This window comes from Narcine bancroftii, chromosome 8 (genome assembly GCF_036971445.1).
Source record: "Narcine bancroftii isolate sNarBan1 chromosome 8, sNarBan1.hap1, whole genome shotgun sequence".
NCBI classification, from domain to species: Eukaryota; Metazoa; Chordata; class Chondrichthyes; order Torpediniformes; family Narcinidae; genus Narcine; species Narcine bancroftii.
The window spans coordinates 8094525-8111899 of NC_091476.1; the positions used below are offsets into that span (position 1 = coordinate 8094525).

The 17375-nt window shown below is 36.8% G+C and overlaps 1 protein-coding gene across 7 annotated transcripts in view; it reads right to left on the bottom strand.

Moving 5' to 3' along the window:
• Window positions 1–17375, bottom strand: part of atrx (ATRX chromatin remodeler) — a 146013-nt gene that overhangs the window by 14361 nt on the left and 114277 nt on the right. For all 7 annotated transcript variants that reach the window (XM_069892819.1, XM_069892818.1, XM_069892822.1 and 4 more), the window contains 4 exons: window positions 16821–16921; window positions 11718–11826; window positions 11072–11249; window positions 5388–5582 (listed from right to left, as the gene is read on the bottom strand). In XM_069892819.1, the coding sequence (XP_069748920.1) occupies window positions 5388–5582; window positions 11072–11249; window positions 11718–11826; window positions 16821–16921 (583 nt within the window). The remainder of the gene's footprint in view (window positions 1–5387; window positions 5583–11071; window positions 11250–11717; window positions 11827–16820; window positions 16922–17375) is intronic.

A 17375-nucleotide genomic window follows, 5' to 3' on the forward strand; every position in this document is an offset into this window, starting at 1 on the left:
ATGTTATATTTTATATTGCATATAGATAGGTCTTATAGAAGATAAATTGTGGCAAGTTTTTTTAAAAAAATTCAGGTCACATACAAACACCTCAAAACAGATCTCATTTAAAATGCCAGAGCTATGCTCAAACCAGAGAGTTCAGGGTCCGAGTGCCTTCGGACAAAGTAGGTGTTAATTGGACAAGCTGTAATGGTTTATTGTTTTGGAAGGCAACTGATGAACAACTCAGAAGATTAGGTGGGGGGGGGGGGGGAAGAGGGGAGAGAAAGAAAGAAAGAGAGAGAGAGAGAGAGAGAGAGAGAGAGAGAGAGAGAGAGAGAGAGAGAATTCAGTTCTCCAGTTCAGCAGCTGGACAACAAGACAAGCTGCTTGTGGAAAAACCCAAGGTTGTGAGTTCTTAGTACAGCCTGGTCAAAGCGCTTGTGGTCCATACAAGAGGAGATGATTGGCTGCATAATGTTTCACTTGAAATAAGGGAAACAAAAAGGAACTCTGTGATAACCTGAAAGAAAGAGGTCATCATCTGGAAAAGCCTGATGGGACAAGTTTCTTCAGCAAGACACTGACGTGGCTGATTGGAAGGAATCAGTTGTGGGTGTCCAATGAGCAACAAATCTCTCTCTGAAATACATTTAGCTGCTCAGATAATACAGTTTAATTTGGAATTACTTAATAATAATAATTTTAAAAAACTTCCTGAGTGGTAACCATTTACCTTTCAAGCATTAAAGCCTGGTGAAATACATAAATGTTAAATTCTGCACATAGTATAAGAACTGCCTGATACAGATGAACTTGGAGGAGTGAAAAGTGAGATTGGACTGTGGATCAAATAACTTTTTTTGTACTTATATATACATTACAAACACTTTGAATTTGAAGGGGGTTAAGTTAGGTTTAAGTTAATAGTAAGAAGTTAGAGTTTGATCCTGTTTTCATGTTTAAATTAAAAGTAACCATTTGGTCTTGGTGAATTTCTATTGCTGCTGGGTTTTGGGGTCCACTGGGCTCGTAACATTAGCTTCCCTGGTGCATGCTTGCCATTGGCATCAATTCAATTGTATCTAAATGCATTTCACAAAAATATTCAGTCATGATGAGAAACAATCGCTACACAAGTGATTGTGTAGCGCAATGCAGAAAGAAGCATGGCTTGAAGGGATCAAAGATTCCAGATTGGACCTTCCTCAAAGACCGCTGGAAGATGTCACCTGCTCTATAAACAGGAAGATGTTACTGGATTCCAAATGCAAGTGTGATCATGTCCTGAGCACAATGCACCAACCTACTCAGCATCTCATCTCTGAATTTGGCATCTAAGGAAGCCATTGACTAGATTGACAGAATATACACAGATTTTGGATTTTCTTTTGGAAATTAAGGAATAGAGTCAAACAAAGCAGGAAAGTGGTGCTCCACTGGTGGATTAGCCATGATCTTAATAAATGGCGAAACCAGTTATTTCATTCACATGACATATGAATATATCCAGCTCCTTTAATTGCCTATTTCTCTGGACCTCCCATCAGACAGAACTTTATGATAATCTACAAAAGCTTGATAAACCTCAACTCCAGAAAACAAATAATGATATTTCACAGGTCAATGAGCTTCCATCTGTTTCAATGTTATGGCAATTTTCTACAACATGAATGCAAGTTACAGAGTTGTGAACTCAAGACGTCTTGTTCATTAAGATGAATCATACTGATATTACTTTAAGTTCTCCAACTATAATCATTATTATATTGCTGCAAATTAAACTTATCAACAATTATTATCTGAACAACAAAGCATTACATCAGCTACACTGTTCTTTTGCCATTAGTGATTATAAATTGCCAGTGATATTCAAACATAATGAGATCATTGTTGCAAAACTGTGCTCTATGTTACATGGCCACTTTGTTCTCCAATTACCAGTCTGTATCCAGGTTAGATCATTAGATCAATCTGATTGGTGCTATTATGACCAATGATGCGGTGCAGCAATTATCCTTACAAGCAAAACTGATTTCTTTCCCTCCGAATCACAGCCGATTTCTAGATATAGTTAAAAGTTCAGAGCGAGGAAAGAACTAGTCTTTTTGCTGGATCTCAGATCAATGTTTGCAATGAATTATCATTACAACAAGCCGCATGTGCATGAGTTTCAAGGTTTTTTTTAAACTAGTGTACTCATTGATTCCTTGAGTTAGAACATACAACTCTGATGCTGGGATCCATCACACAGTTCCTTAATATAACAAAAGCACTAGTCGGCCATGGATCCATCGCACAGTTCCTTAATATAACAAAAGCACTAGTTGGCCATGAATAAAAATCCAAAAAATGCAAGTTTAAGTAAATTGACACAAGCTAATTTCTTGAACACCCTTTGAGCACAAACCATTCCTTCTTTCTGTCAATTTCTTCCTAATTTAAATCCTTCTGAAGTATTTTGAGAGCACTCATTTCACCCATTGTAATCATGTTCATTCCTCAAATTGTTTTTTTAAAGAGCTGTCATATCAGAGTTCTGAATACAAATTAATTAGTTTTTGAAGCTATCCAATACTGAATCCTGTGAGATATTAAAACTTACAAAGATTTGAGATCAATCTAAAAGCACCAAAGTCCAACATGGAGAATAGACTTAATAGTTTAAAATGTGTGTGCATCAGGAAAGAGAAAGTGCCAGAGATATTGCCATTAAGGGGGACAAATCCCCAGGACCTGAAGAAATCAATCCAATAGCATTTGGGAAGCAAGGAGATTCCTGGGTCTAATGGAGATTTTTGCAGGATCATCAACTACAGTGTAGAATATGAAGACTAGAGTAGTTTATGTTCCCATATTCGACTAGCAAGCACAAGTTTTGCTGCATATTGCATAATGTATATGACAATAAACTCTCATCATTCTTAACATATACGGAGAGAACTTGAAAAATAGGTTTCTTTCCAATTTTTTTATTTGAAAAAGTAGCAGCGCAATTTTTCTAATTTTTGTTAGTATTATTTAAATGGCAAAAGACTCCTGAATCACAGGAATTTCACCAAGGTTAGGAACAAGGTCAATTCATATTGGACTTGAATACAAGCCTGTAACTTGGTTTTCTGCACAACTCATTTATCATATTTCTCACATTTGTCAAAGGTACAAACCTTTCAAAATATATGAAGTCACCAATAAATTAACTGGTGCAAATTCAAACTATGGAGAGAGTAGACATGCTTTTCATACCTCCAAATATTACTGAGATTCTTATTCATATTGCAATCATTTCAAAATTACAGTAACACTTGGAATAATCCACACCTGAAATGGTTTTTGTATCAGAAATGGCAGCACACTGACATCTCCGTACAAACAGGTAATTCTATTATTAAGGATATGAAAGCAAGAGTGCAAGAGGTGGAGAGCGACTTGATCTCTCAAAAATGTCCCAACAATTTATAACACTGCCAACATACTGTTAAATTACATTAAATCAAGCTATTACATAAAAGATTGAATGACCTGTGTAATGTTGCAAATAAATTTTGTCTTTATAGTTGGCAATACTGAACTCAGCTTTGAAAGATAAATTGGTTTTAATGCCAGAGCAAAGGCCGCTCTGTGATGGTCAGTGAGGTTGACTGTAATCACCATAGAAAAAGAACACAGTAATGATTGAGTTAAGCCACACAAATCCTTCAGTGCTGGAAAAGAGCAAGCTTCCACTTTAAACCAAAATTTAAAAATCTATTTCCACTTGGCTAGAATTTTCAATGTATAATCCTGTCATAAGAAAATGTACGAAAGGAGTGCATGGAATCACATACTGCCAATATACTCGTCAAATAGAAGAATCATTTGATCTAAATGGAATGATTTTTCATATTATTTATCAATAATTTAAATAATGAAGGCCAATCTGTGAAGAAAATAGAGGCAGGTAATTTAAATTTCTCATGTCTGGTATTGCACTTTCCCCAAATTTGTTGTACATTGAATGAAACTTTTATATCATTACTGCAGTCCTAAAAATACAAATGCAATCAAAGCAAATCTAACAGCTTTTGATTTAAGTGCAAAAGGAGAATTTTGTAAAACTGCTATCAAGCACAAAGCTTTCCACATAATAGACAACAGATTCTTGGAGCACAAAGCAAATTCCATTGCAACTCTAGTCCAACTGAAAGTAACTTCTTGAAAACAATTTACATAATCCTTAACATATCAAAGTCCTAAAATAATCTTGAAGCTGTAAATAAGAAACTGAAAATATAAACTATGTAAAAAGCAGCAGAAGAATGGCTTTGGGCCTAATTTCCTTACTGCAGTTAAGAAATGTTCAGTAGAAGCTCAGACTACTTTTCAGGAGACCCCTTTCACAAATTAAGATCCATCATACTATAAACCCATGGTTGATTACGAACACTGCTCAATTTAAAACTTTGCTACTCCAAGTTTAGTCAATTGTGCATATCGTAAAATAATTTACAATGCTTACAGATGCAGAAGATCCTTAAAGATGCCAGACCTTTTATAAAATGGCATCTTCAGATGAAATATACAAACAGGGGTATGCCAGCACATACAACCATATCTTGTAGCAACTTAATTCCACAAATCCTTTGTTATTTAAAAAAATATCAACCATTAAATTATATTTTGAGTTCTTATTTCTAAACAGTCATAAAATAACTAAGGTTAATACAAACATAATGACACAACTTGAAATCAATTTGAATTTGCTACATTGAAAATGCATCTGAATTTGCATCAGCAAAATGTCTGGCATAAGACACAGACAACTGCAGCACAACATGGTAGCTATTATCCAACCAAATTGTGGATTGTTTTCTCAGCCTGGGTGCCAAGATACAAGTTATTAAATACTCCTGGAAGCACATCTCTCAAATTAAAGATTCTGCAAACCTTACATCATTCTCATTTATCTTCATTTCCATCTAACCTTGTTTCTTTACTCCCAAACCAGCCACCTGCTCAATTTTCTAACCACTATTTCTCACCCATTTCTCTCAATCTATCCATGTTCTAAATGTTACCTCTCATTTCACTGACAATTTCTCTTGCTTCTCATCTGCAATCTCTTGCTCTCCATTTCTATCCACTTTTACACATTTTGCCTATTTTAACCAACATCATGTTTAACTTTCACCATCATATTAAAATCTAATTTTCCCTTTCCCTCTCTACTTTTTGCACCATTCTCTCTGCTTCTATTGTGTAGACATTTTATCATTCCTCTGTCCATCATCCATTATCTTTTCCAATGTCCCTTCTTCACTCTTGCACCACCTACAATCAAGATGCAAGTGAAATCCCACACCAAGTGCTGCTATTTATGGGTGAAATTTAAACACAAAAAATATTAATGGATGAAAGGTCCAAACCTTTGGCAGCATGGGAGTATCTCTCTTCTTCTTTTTTTCAGAGTTTGGATCATCCAGTTGATCTGGCTCAAAAGTGTAGAGCTCAGTTAATTCATTCATTGTGAAGTGGCGCTCAATCTGTTGCTGGTCGACTACACGGAATGACAGTGACTGTTTTGTTACTTGCCGATCATAAATCTTTTCTTCCATAGTTCCCTGTATTTAAAAACATTACAGAATGTTATGCTTCTCCAGATACTCCATTCCATGTCCTCCATACTTGAACCAAATGTAATCTGTTAACGCATGAAAAAAATATTTTGCTCCATATTTTTATTTTGGAGAATAATAGATCAGGTTTCTGTACAATTTCAACATCACATTAATTTCTGCATGTTTAGCAGAACAAATTATTAGATTTAATCCACATCAATAGCGAACTGTGATAATTACTTCAAAGACACTAATGAAAGAATTCCCATAAGGGTTAAACAGAAAAGCTAGATAGCCAGAGCTTGAATGAGTTTCCCTTCAGATCTTTCAAATGCTTTTTGGAAATGATGCCCAATTGACATCATTTACAAAATATCTTGCTCATGGAGACATGACCAGCCTCTATGAGGTACAACTAGTTAAAATCACAGACAACTGATGGATTATATATGGCTAAACCCTATACTTTGTTTTTAAAAGACAATGAAATGGAACAGTGGTTCTCAACCTTTTTCTCTCTGCTCACATCCCACTTTAAGTAATCCCTATGCCATCGGTGCTCTGTGATTAGTTAGGGATTGCTTAAGGTGGTATGTGGGTGGAAAGAAAAAGTTTGAAAATCATTGTTTTAATCATACCTAACTGACTCGTTACATGCACAGTTTGATAACTCCAAAGGAAAATGGGCCAATGTCAATTTATCTCAAGCAAAATATTTCAGTAACAATTAGGTTGAGAGCAGTGTTTCTCAACCTTCCCTTCCCACTCACAAAGCACAGAGCACTGATGGCATAGAGATTAATAAAAGTGGTATGTGAGTGGAAACAAAAGGTTGAGAACCACTAAAATAGAGTTTTGCTTTGAGAGGTAAATCTGCTCAGGATATTTTACTAAAAAGATCAGCAGCATGTTGTATAATAAATTAATTCAGCCATGGTACCCACAAAACTATTTAGTTAAACTAAACAGGATGTTCATAGAAGCAAGATACCACTTCATAAATTTTAAATTTAGACATACAGCACAGAAAGAGGCCATTTGGCCCACGAGTCCGTGCCGTCCAATTTATACCCAAATAACCTACACTCCTGGTACATTTCAAACAGTGGGAGGAAATTAAAACTCCCAGGGAAAACCATGTTGACATGGTGAGAACGTACAAACTCATTACAGACACCATGGGATTCAAACCCTGGTCCCGATTGACCCGTAAAGACCTTGTGCTAACCGGTACGCCAACTGTGCCACCCTTAGACAGGCAGCACAGTAACAGGTCACTTTGGCCCATGAGTCCATGCCACGTGAAATGCATTACACCATTTCACTGGAAACTTTATTTTGCAAAATGTTAATGTGTCAGGATAACAATTATTCCTCAATGCGTTGCACAAAATTTAACTATTCACATCACGTGTTTGAGAAATTAAAAAGATAACCACGTTTTAATAAAAATCTAGTTAACTTCAGAACTTTGCTGAAGGTATAATATTCAAAATACAGAATTTAAGAATATAAAGAAATGTTATGATTACATTCACGTTAGACTCTGTCACATGGTTTTCTGCCATAACTCGGATACAATTTAAAAGAGAAGAAAATAAACTCTGGAAATTAAATTCCTTCTAACTGCCTGGAATTTTTTGAAATCTAAAAACATTTCAATTAGAGTAGTAATCAATCTTCAATGAATTATTTCAAATAATTATGGTTGAAGAAATAATGTGAAGATTGTTGGGCTGATAGAAGATTTTGAAGTTTCCAATCCTGTACAGTTTTTTCAAAAATGGATCCCTAAAGTTCTGGGACTGAAAATCTTCCAAATGGAATTGAATTAGATGGAGCTCATTAGACTCCCTTATGCCAATTTCATAAGGGAAATAAGCTAAAGCTAATACAGCTCTGTCAAAGTTAAACAGTGTCCAGCTAAATTCAATCATAAAACTGAGGCTTTATCTACATCTATTTCAAGGTTGAAGCTACCTTTCTATTAATTTTTTTTTAAATGAAAGCTGATGGGGATATTTCACAATTTGAACATAAATGAATAATAATATTAGGGAAACCAATAAAGCAGCATGGTTAGCGCAGCGATTGGGACCATGGTTCAAATCTTGCACTGTCTACAAGGAGTTTGTACATTCTCCCTGTGTCTGCATAGGTTTTCCCTGGGGGCTCCGGTTTCCTCCACTGTTCAAAACGTGCTAGGAATGATGTCAATTGGGTGTAATGGGGCAGCATGAGCTTGTGGGCCGAAAGGACCAGTTACTGGGCTGTGTGTCTAAATTTAAATTTAGTAAAAAGGAAAAAGTGAAGGAGGCGTGTATCAAAAGTACTGTTTAAAAAAAGCCAGTACTACCCCACTCTATTGCGCAAAAAGTAGCTCTCACCACTAAATAGCACTTAACAGTTAAGGAAGGAGAAAAGGGAAAAACCCTCTGCATGCACTTCCCCCGCACCGCCCCCCCCCCCCCTCAAGAGAACAATCATTATACAAGTTTAAAAACAGTTAATTTATAGGTATAGGCAGCTGCTTCAAGAACTCTATTGGCTTGTTCATCTTCAAGGTCTTCAATTTCTTGTTGCGTCAACTCTTTCTTTGTAGCTTGTATCTTCTCGGATTGTTGAATATCCAAGCTTTGCACATCAACTTGTTGAACTTTCTTACTATTTGGAAGAGAGTTAGCAAATTCCAAAGCTTCTATATCATTTACAAAGAATCCTGATTATCTCCCAAGAACACCTTCAGTGTTTTCTTTTTCTTTGGCTTGGCTTCGCGGACGAAGATTTATGGAGGGGGTAAAAAGTCCACGTCAGCTGCAGGCTCGTTTGTGGCTGACCAGTCCGATGCGGGACAGGCAGACACGATTGCAGCGGTTGCAAGGGAAAATTGGTTGGTTGGGGTTGGGTGTTGGGTTTTTCCTCCTTTGCCTTTTGTCAGTGAGGTGGGCTCTGCGGTCTTCTTCAAAGGAGGCTGCTGCCCGCCAAACTGTGAGGCGCCAAGATGCACGGTTTGAGGCGTTATCAGCCCACTGGCGGTGGTCAATGTGGCAGGCACCAAGAGATTTCTTTAGGCAGTCCTTGTACCTTTTCTTTGGTGCACCTCTGTCACGGTGGCCAGTGGAGAGCTCGCCATATAATACGATCTTGGGAAGGCGATGGTCCTCCATTCTGGAGACGTGACCCATCCAGCGCAGCTGGATCTTCAGCAGCGTGGACTCGATGCTGTCGACCTCTGCCATCTCGAGTACCTCGACGTTAGGGGTGTGAGCGCTCCAATGGATGTTGAGGATGGAGCGGAGACAACGCTGGTGGAAGCGTTCTAGGAGCCGTAGGTGGTGCCGGTAGAGGACCCATGATTCGGAGCCGAACAGGAGTGTGGGTATGACAACGGCTCTGTATACGCTTATCTTTGTGAGGTTTTTCAGTTGGTTGTTTTTCCAGACTCTTTTGTGTAGTCTTCCAAAGGCGCTATTTGCCTTGGCGAGTCTGTTGTCTATCTCATTGTCGATCCTTGCATCTGATGAAATGGTGCAGCCGAGATAGGTAAATTGGTTGACCGTTTTGAGTTTTGTGTGCCCGATGGAGATGTGGGGGGGCTGGTAGTCATGGTGGGGAGCTGGCTGATGGAGGACCTCAGTTTTCTTCAGGCTGACTTCCAGGCCAAACTTTTAAATATACCTTCAGTGTAGCAGGGTGACAAAAGGAAACTTGTATCCTTTCTTCCACAAAACTTATTTAGCTGGATTAAGCTTCTTTCTTCCTTTGCACAATCGCTGTACATCAATCTGCATAGAAGAATACTTTCTATCAGCCACTATCAATGGGCCTTGATGTTGGTGAGCATTCTGGACATCCGCTCTCAATCATCTCTCTTTATCTTGATAATGCAAACATCTAATCAAGACAGAGCGTGGTGTCTGTCCAGGTAATGGTTTCTTTTTATTGGCCTAATGAGCTCTATCTAATTCAATTCCATTTGGAAGATTTTCAGTCCCAGAACTTTAGGGATCCATTTTTGAAAAAACTGTACAGGATTGGAAACTTCAAAATCTTCTATCAGCCCAACAATCTTCACATTATTTCTTCAACCATAATTTTCCAGTATATCAATTTTTTTGTAAAAGCTTTCTTCTCGCTATCCCATGCCATAACGGAATTTTACTTTTTATTAACCACATCCATACATTGTTCAATTTCATGATATTCTTGCAAGTTTTCTTCAACTTTCTGAATTTGTGCTTTAACTTTATCAATCACTATATCTTTTCATTTGTTCCTTAATATTTTTCATCTCCTTTAACATATTCAAATTGACTATTAAGATCACACCTTACAGTCACAAACTTCATATCTTTCTTCTCACTCATTGCTTGTCCCCTAGCTTCAGGAGCCTTAACCTGCAAGGTCTTCATTCCTTGTATTAGTTGGGCATCTTGATCTCCATCTTCTTATTCTTTATCTTGATCTTTTTCCTCTTGTCATTCTATACCATTTAATGTTGAAATAAGAACTACCGAGTCTGCAACCAAATCTATAGGAGGCAAGACTTGCAAGGCAGCACCACTGATAGCAGCTTTACCAGTTCCCCATACTATTGCCATTTGTTCCGTTCTGCGTAGGTGCAAACTTTTGCGCGTGTGCGTTTGCTCTTCCATTCTTTGTAGTTCAATGATCCTCTTCTGGACTCCAGCATCATCTTCTTCGGCTCCCCAGCCTGAGGCTCCGACATCAAAGCCCAACTTTCCCTAATTTTTTAACTTCTTTCATAGCTATCTTTCTACTTGTTTGCATCTTCCCTTTCTTTGAAATCTTGAAAAAAAGTTTCCAGGTAAGTTCCAAAAGCTATATTAGTTATTTAAAATTAAAAAAAAATACAACTTTTAAAAAAAAAGGTCAGTTATTAATTAATTCTCCCAGGGGAGGCTTATTCCCACATCCTTTGCTCACGCCATCACAGTACGCCCCAGGCCCTCTTGATTCTTGTGTGCACGACCATACGACCATATTGAATTCGTGCCCTTAACTCTTGCACATGCACTAACCGAATTCCAATACGAGAACCCACTGTACATGCGCCAACCAAAGACTAACGCATACGCATAGGAATCGAGATGGCCGCAACCAGCCTAATATCAAGTTAAGTACACACATTTTGGCACCTACATGTCCTGTATCCCTGTTATAGTTTGTTAAATACAACATAAACCGTGCAAATTGAGTAGGTCATAAATTGGGAAGTACCTGTATACAGTGAAGTTAATTTTGTTTTAAATACATTAAGGAACAATATTCTCACTTTTCATAGCAACATATATAGGAATGTTTTCACAAAAATAAAAGTATTTTGTTTCAGATAATACAAAGCTTCACAATATTTAAATGTTAAGAAGCAAGAACCTCCATCATAAATTATTCCACCCTTCCCAAGAATTTGCAACAATATCAATTTAAATAAACCTTTAAAACCAAAAGTAGACGATATGTATTTTTACCTGAGCCAAGAATCTGTACACAAAGACTGGCTTTGTTTGACCAAAACGATAAACACGAAAAATGCTCTGGATATCATAAGAAGGATTCCAAGAGGCATCAAAAATTATGACACGATTGGATGCCACAAGATTAATTCCCAGAGATCCAGCTTTTGTGGAAATTATGAATAGACGGCCCCTGTAGGAAACATTGTGAAGTGAAAATAATCAATCAAAAAAATAATCCAACTGTCTGAATGTAGGCCGCATCTGCTATTCCCCAACTGTTGGGGGTTTTGTCTGAATATTTCTGTAAATAAACTACTGTCACTCAAATTCCCTTTAAAATTTTCCCTCTCAAGTTAAATTTGTGACCTTCGGTATTTGACATCACCACACCAGAAAAAAAACAACCCAATGACTCTCATTATTTTAAATGCTTATTTTCGGAGAAGCACATTTAAATTATTGACATCTAAATTTATTAAATGGGCATTACTATATTGTACAATTAGCTTATGTAAAGCTACTCTATAATCAGTTACCTTCACCTCTAAACACCAAATTAAAATGTCTGAAAACTTGATTTTTATGCTTCTTTCCTGCATTTTAATTCTAATATTTGTAAAAATTGACTATTCATCAAAAATATTTTCAGTTTTAATACCTGACATTCGTTTCATCATTGAACTCTTCCGCCCATTTTTTTCTTGTTTGTGCGCTTGTAGATCCATCCATTCGATAGTAATCTATGTTTCTGTACCATTTCCCATTACCTGCAATTTGAAATATTTGTAAATGGAATATATTCAACTGAATAGATTATTCAGGAATTAAACTTGTTCAAGGATTCCAGGTGAATTTTTGATTAAGCAACGTACTAATAGCACTGTTTCTGAAGCAGCGTTACTCAGCTTTCTGGATCTCAAGCATCAGAGTCTTCAGGTGTACAGCCAAGCGTCAAAATCAAAACCGATAATCTAGTTGTAATTTAGAGGTCATGAAGACTTGTGTTTTATAATTAGCAACAACATTGAAGGAGACCATTTAGTTCCATGTGACGTGTTACTAAGATGGAAGTAACTATTTTGACCCCATTAATTTACCAACAAATGAAAATGAAAGAAAACAACATTTTTGTTTCAAGAGAATGTATTTTTAAACTATCTCCTGAAAAATGCACTATTTTTAAATCAAAGAGAAAATAGGAAAATTATGTGTTTACGAGTGAAAGTTGCTGGTGGACAACCTCGCACGAGAGCAGACCTTGGTGGCTGCCATGTTGTATTTGACGAACAATAACACGGATACAGTGCATTTCTGACATATGCCCATTTCAAGATGCAACCGGTCAGCCAGAATGGAACACGGACATAAATTGAAGAGTACCTGTACTATAGGCAAGACCAACTGATCTACAATCTTACAGCATATCCCCGTAACATTTTTCTAAAAATTTATAATTTTCAAGCTTCATTAGTTCATTATGCTACACCATTCCCATTTAAAAAAACTGACTACAAGTCTGTGGATACAGAATAAACTTAGTTGTGATTTGGATGATAAGATGTGTACCCTATTTAGTTTCAGCTTTCAACAAAAATATTTTATTTGTAAATGAAAGTTGCGACCCACAAACTGAAAAAGGATACACAGCACCTACCACTTCAAAATATCACACAAAACTATTTGGAGAAAGCAGTTATTTCTATGGTAATTAAAGTTCTCTTCAGAATTGTGTTTTAAAAAAAAAATAAAAATAGCAAATTTATAAATCAGGATTTCGTCCTACATCTCCAAGTTTCAATTATATTTGTAATCAGATAAAAATAAAAAGCAGGTTGATCAAAAGCTAGTTATGCCATTATTAAAAGTGACCTTCCAATATGACAATTGTTTTACAGCTCACCAATTTCTATTAAAACCATGTTTCTAATAAGGTTTTTCAAATTGTAGTTTTTAAAATCAGTGATAATTTAAAATCAGAAAGTGCAGCCTAATTTTTCAAGCTTAGCAAATTATACTCTTTATCTCTGTAAAATAACCAAGTTTAAAAGATGCATTTAACCTCGGACATTATGATATTAACCCTGTTATGTTATCTACACATGTGTGGTATTAATTACTAAGAAACAGTCACAGACAAATTGCATCCCCTAAGTATTACTTCCAGGAATCAAGCTTCTAATGTCTAATCATGTAAATAAAATGCAGAATAACTATAGATTAATTATCTGTGAAGCCACAAAACCCAATGCCAGATACATCACAAAATACAGTGCATGTCAAAATGCATTGATGAAGTAACAAATATATTAAATAATAAGTTTAAATCCCAAAGTAAACCTCCCAAATTATGAGGGTGAACAGATAGAAATTTATAGCATGACATCCACATTATATAGAAACACAAAACAGGAGCAAACCATTTGGCTTTTTGAGCATGCCTTCCATTTAACTGCTTATGTACCCCAATATTGTATTTCCAGTCTCTTCACATATTGCTTGATGCATTTCACATCTGGATTGCTTCCAACTAAAAAGTATTCAGCACAGTGCCCCTACAGCTCTGGAGTAGCAAATACCACAGGACCACCTCCACCCTCCCCCCAAAATGTTCGTGGTAAATAGTTTTGCTCTCTAATTCGAGACTTCACCAGCGAGGGGAAACATCCTTCCCACATCCGGTCTGTCTGGCTCTGATAGAAATTTTTAAGATTTAATTAAATCCCTTCTCATTTTGCCAAGATCTATCGAATACAAATCTAGTCAACTTAATCTCCACTTCTTTTCTTTTCTTCTTTGGCTTGGCTTCGTGGACGAAGATTTATGGAGGGGTAAATGTCCACGTCTGCTGCAGGCTCGTTGGTGACTGACAAGTTCGATGCGGGACAGGCATACACGGTTGCAGCGGTTGCAAGGGAAAATTGGTTGGTTGGGGTTGGGTGTTGGGTTTTTCCTCCTTTGCCTTTTGACAGTGAGGTGGGCTCTGCGGTCTTCTTCAAAGGAGGTTGCTGCCCGCCGAACTGTGAGGCGCCAAGATGCACGGTTTGAGGCGATATCAGCTCGCTGGCAGTGGTCAATGTGGCAGGCACCAAGAAATTTCTTTAGGCAGTCCTTGTACCTCTTCTTTGGTGCACCTCTGTCACGGTGGCCAGTGGAGAGCTCGCTATATAGCACGATCTTGGGAAGGCGATGGTCCTCCATTCTGGAGACGTGATCTACCCAGCGCAGTTTGATCTTCAGCAGCGTGGACTCGATGCTGTCGGCTTCTGCCATCCCGAGTACTTCAATGTTGGAGATGAAGTCGCTCCAATGAATGTTGAGGATGGAGCGGAGAGACATATAAGGCAATTGAACAATTGAAAAGTGGCAAAGCAGCAGGTATGGATGGAATCCCCCCCAGAGGTCTCCACTTCTATAATTGTAGCTTGTTCCTTACTGAAATCCTCTTAATTTATAGACCGTTCATTCTACCTGTTCTCAACTCTGTCATATTATAGGCCTCAGCAATAAAAAAGCTCAACAAGATATTTTGTCTTTAAAAATGGTGAACAGTGTGTGTTTTTTTTGCCTTAACCATCATTGCAGCAACGGCAGCAGCTTTCAGGCCTCCCCAGTCCCCTTTGGGTACCAACAAGTTTCCTCATCTTGCATTTAAAGACCGTTGGTAATTGACTATTTTGGTAAGGAAGGTAAATCTGGCCTTTCATTTCATTTAGGCCTCTCAATTTTATAAACATCAATAAAAATTCACCTCACTTCAATCACTATCCCATGTCTCTGAAAAGAAACATTCAGTGTTTAAAATAACGTCAATGAAAATTCTCCAGGTCCAGCAACATTGAAATCTCTGTGGTGCTAGCATAGAAATTGCCTTGGTGTAGCCCAGTTCCACTATGAAGCCCCCCCCCCCCAACCAAATAAAGGAAAATACCTGGCACACCACAAGTGCCATCTTACCACTACACAAATACATAAAGATGTCCTCCAAAGTCCATCTATACTTTAAAGAATCCTATTTTGGTATTCACTTTCCTTTGCTTGCCATACTGCTCCAAAATATTTTTTAACAATTCGGATTATGTTCCACTTATTATTTTTCCACTCATCAATATCTTGTTGTATTATAGAACATTCCATCAACCATAAAGCCAAATTTTACATGATCTGTAATTTTTTTAAACTCGTGCCTCAATATTTGTCTCTTAAGTATTTATCAGCCTATGGCCCGCAGATTATTGGTTGTCCATGTTTATTTTTGAATAGAGGGTTTTGGATACTGAAAAAAAAACCAAATATATCTGATGATAGACAGATTGTAAATTTGACAAAAAAAATCTCAACATTTTTCCACCAAAACAAAAAATCCAGCTGGTGATCTGGAAATGGTTTGAGCTCATCAGCCATACACCTATCCCATCCACTTTCAACTGATGGCCTGTGGTTCTTTTTTAAATATAGGTGGTCCATGGCAACTAAAGCAATGCTTATGGTGATCTGTGAGTGGAAAAATATGGAAAACCATTGATCTAACACAGACACAAAAAAATTGTTTGAGTGGTAAAAGCTTTGAGCTTTTTAGAATACAACAGTCATTCAGTCACTAAATAAACCTTTACATTTTCCTTCCTGCCACTGAGTCAATACTTCAATTTTTGAACTTTCACTCTTCAATCAGTTTACCATATAGAATCTTGTCAGCACAGTAATATTCTGTTTGTCCGCACACTCCAGACTTTGGGAATGTCAGACTTGGATTTTAAGGACTACTGGATTATGCTGGAACTTTCTAAATTGAAGGACGAGCAAAGATACGAAAAAGACAAGAATAGATCCACAGACTGTTTTCAGTTCTAAATTTTCTTCAAGAATAGTCAGGAAGGCAAACAAAAAAGCTTGTAAATTGGCTAATTTCATGAAATATCAAAAAAATCCCACCTTGATGCACCCTAAAACTCCCCTTTGGAAATTGGGTTCAATGAGATTTCCACCATGGTCATTAAAAACTACCAATAACATTGGTATGCTAAGAAGGAATGTCAGATTGTTATAGAAGTTGTTCAAAATATTAAATAGCCAGGACTGTAATTAGAAAAAGATGTGCCCACGATGAACATGTGGATCTGACTGTAGTTATTTACCCTGCTTTGTCTTGGAGAATGGCAATTTCAGTATGGATACAAATCTCCATGAGCCTATTAGGTTGTGAGGACAGAATGAATATCAACAACTTTGAACTTCCATGGTAGGTTATACATTTGCTAACCAAGGCAAGTTAAGATTTTGGGGGGTGGAGGGGAAAAGAGGAAAAAGGTACCGAAAGCAACATTGGATGCCCAGAAGTTATTAACAATCAGGTTTCATCAGTACACTAGAAATTGCTTTAGATGCTACGAGTGACATTGAAATTTTTCAGTCTATATCATTTGAAAATAAGAATATTCTGAATTTGACATTTCATCCTCCAAGTTGATAAAAACTCACCAGTTAAAAAGTATTTAAATATGTAGCCTAAACAATGAGATGTGTTCATAAATTAAAGTGCCATGTTCAATAGAACACTTGAGCATCAATATTAAGAGGTTAACTTCAAAGCAATGAATCCTAAAGGAATACAAGAAAGTGTTTCTTCAAAATTAATTTCATGCAAGCACTCATTTAATTAAACTGAAATTTAAAATAAATCACTCTTTGCCAATACTGTATTCAAAACTGGCTGATAACTTTGGTCATCGAGATCAAAACACAAGTTAGCTTAGAGGATTACCTTTGTAAATTTCAGATTTTCCTTCCGACTTTTCTCTATTTGCCAGTTCCAGAAAATCTTCTATTAAATCCAATGATATTAGTGATTGGCTGAAAACGAGTCTAAAATGGAACAAAAATAGCAACTTTCATCAATTACAATAATTATTTTCCACTCTCTTTTACAATAGTCAAATATTGGACTTTCCGGAGAATGAATTAGTCAGAGGGCGGGAAGAAGTTGCAGAATAATTGGTATTATTTTGAGCAAAAGTTTGTTGTTTAACATTACAGAAAGAAAGAAAGCTACCCAACAATGCAATGTAAAACTAGGGAGTAGACCATGGTTAATTAATAATTTTAACAATTTATTGCCGTAATAAACTATGGTAATTTGTCATGCTTTTTTATTTTAAAAGTTATTTCAAATCTCAAAATACCAGAGCAAAATTGAGAACAACCAACAGCTACAGTTTTAGAAAGCACTCAACAAATCTACAGGGAGTGGAACAGAACACCAAAACACAAACGCTTGCCCAATGTGGTTTCTATGAATCAAATTACAAATGCAAGACGA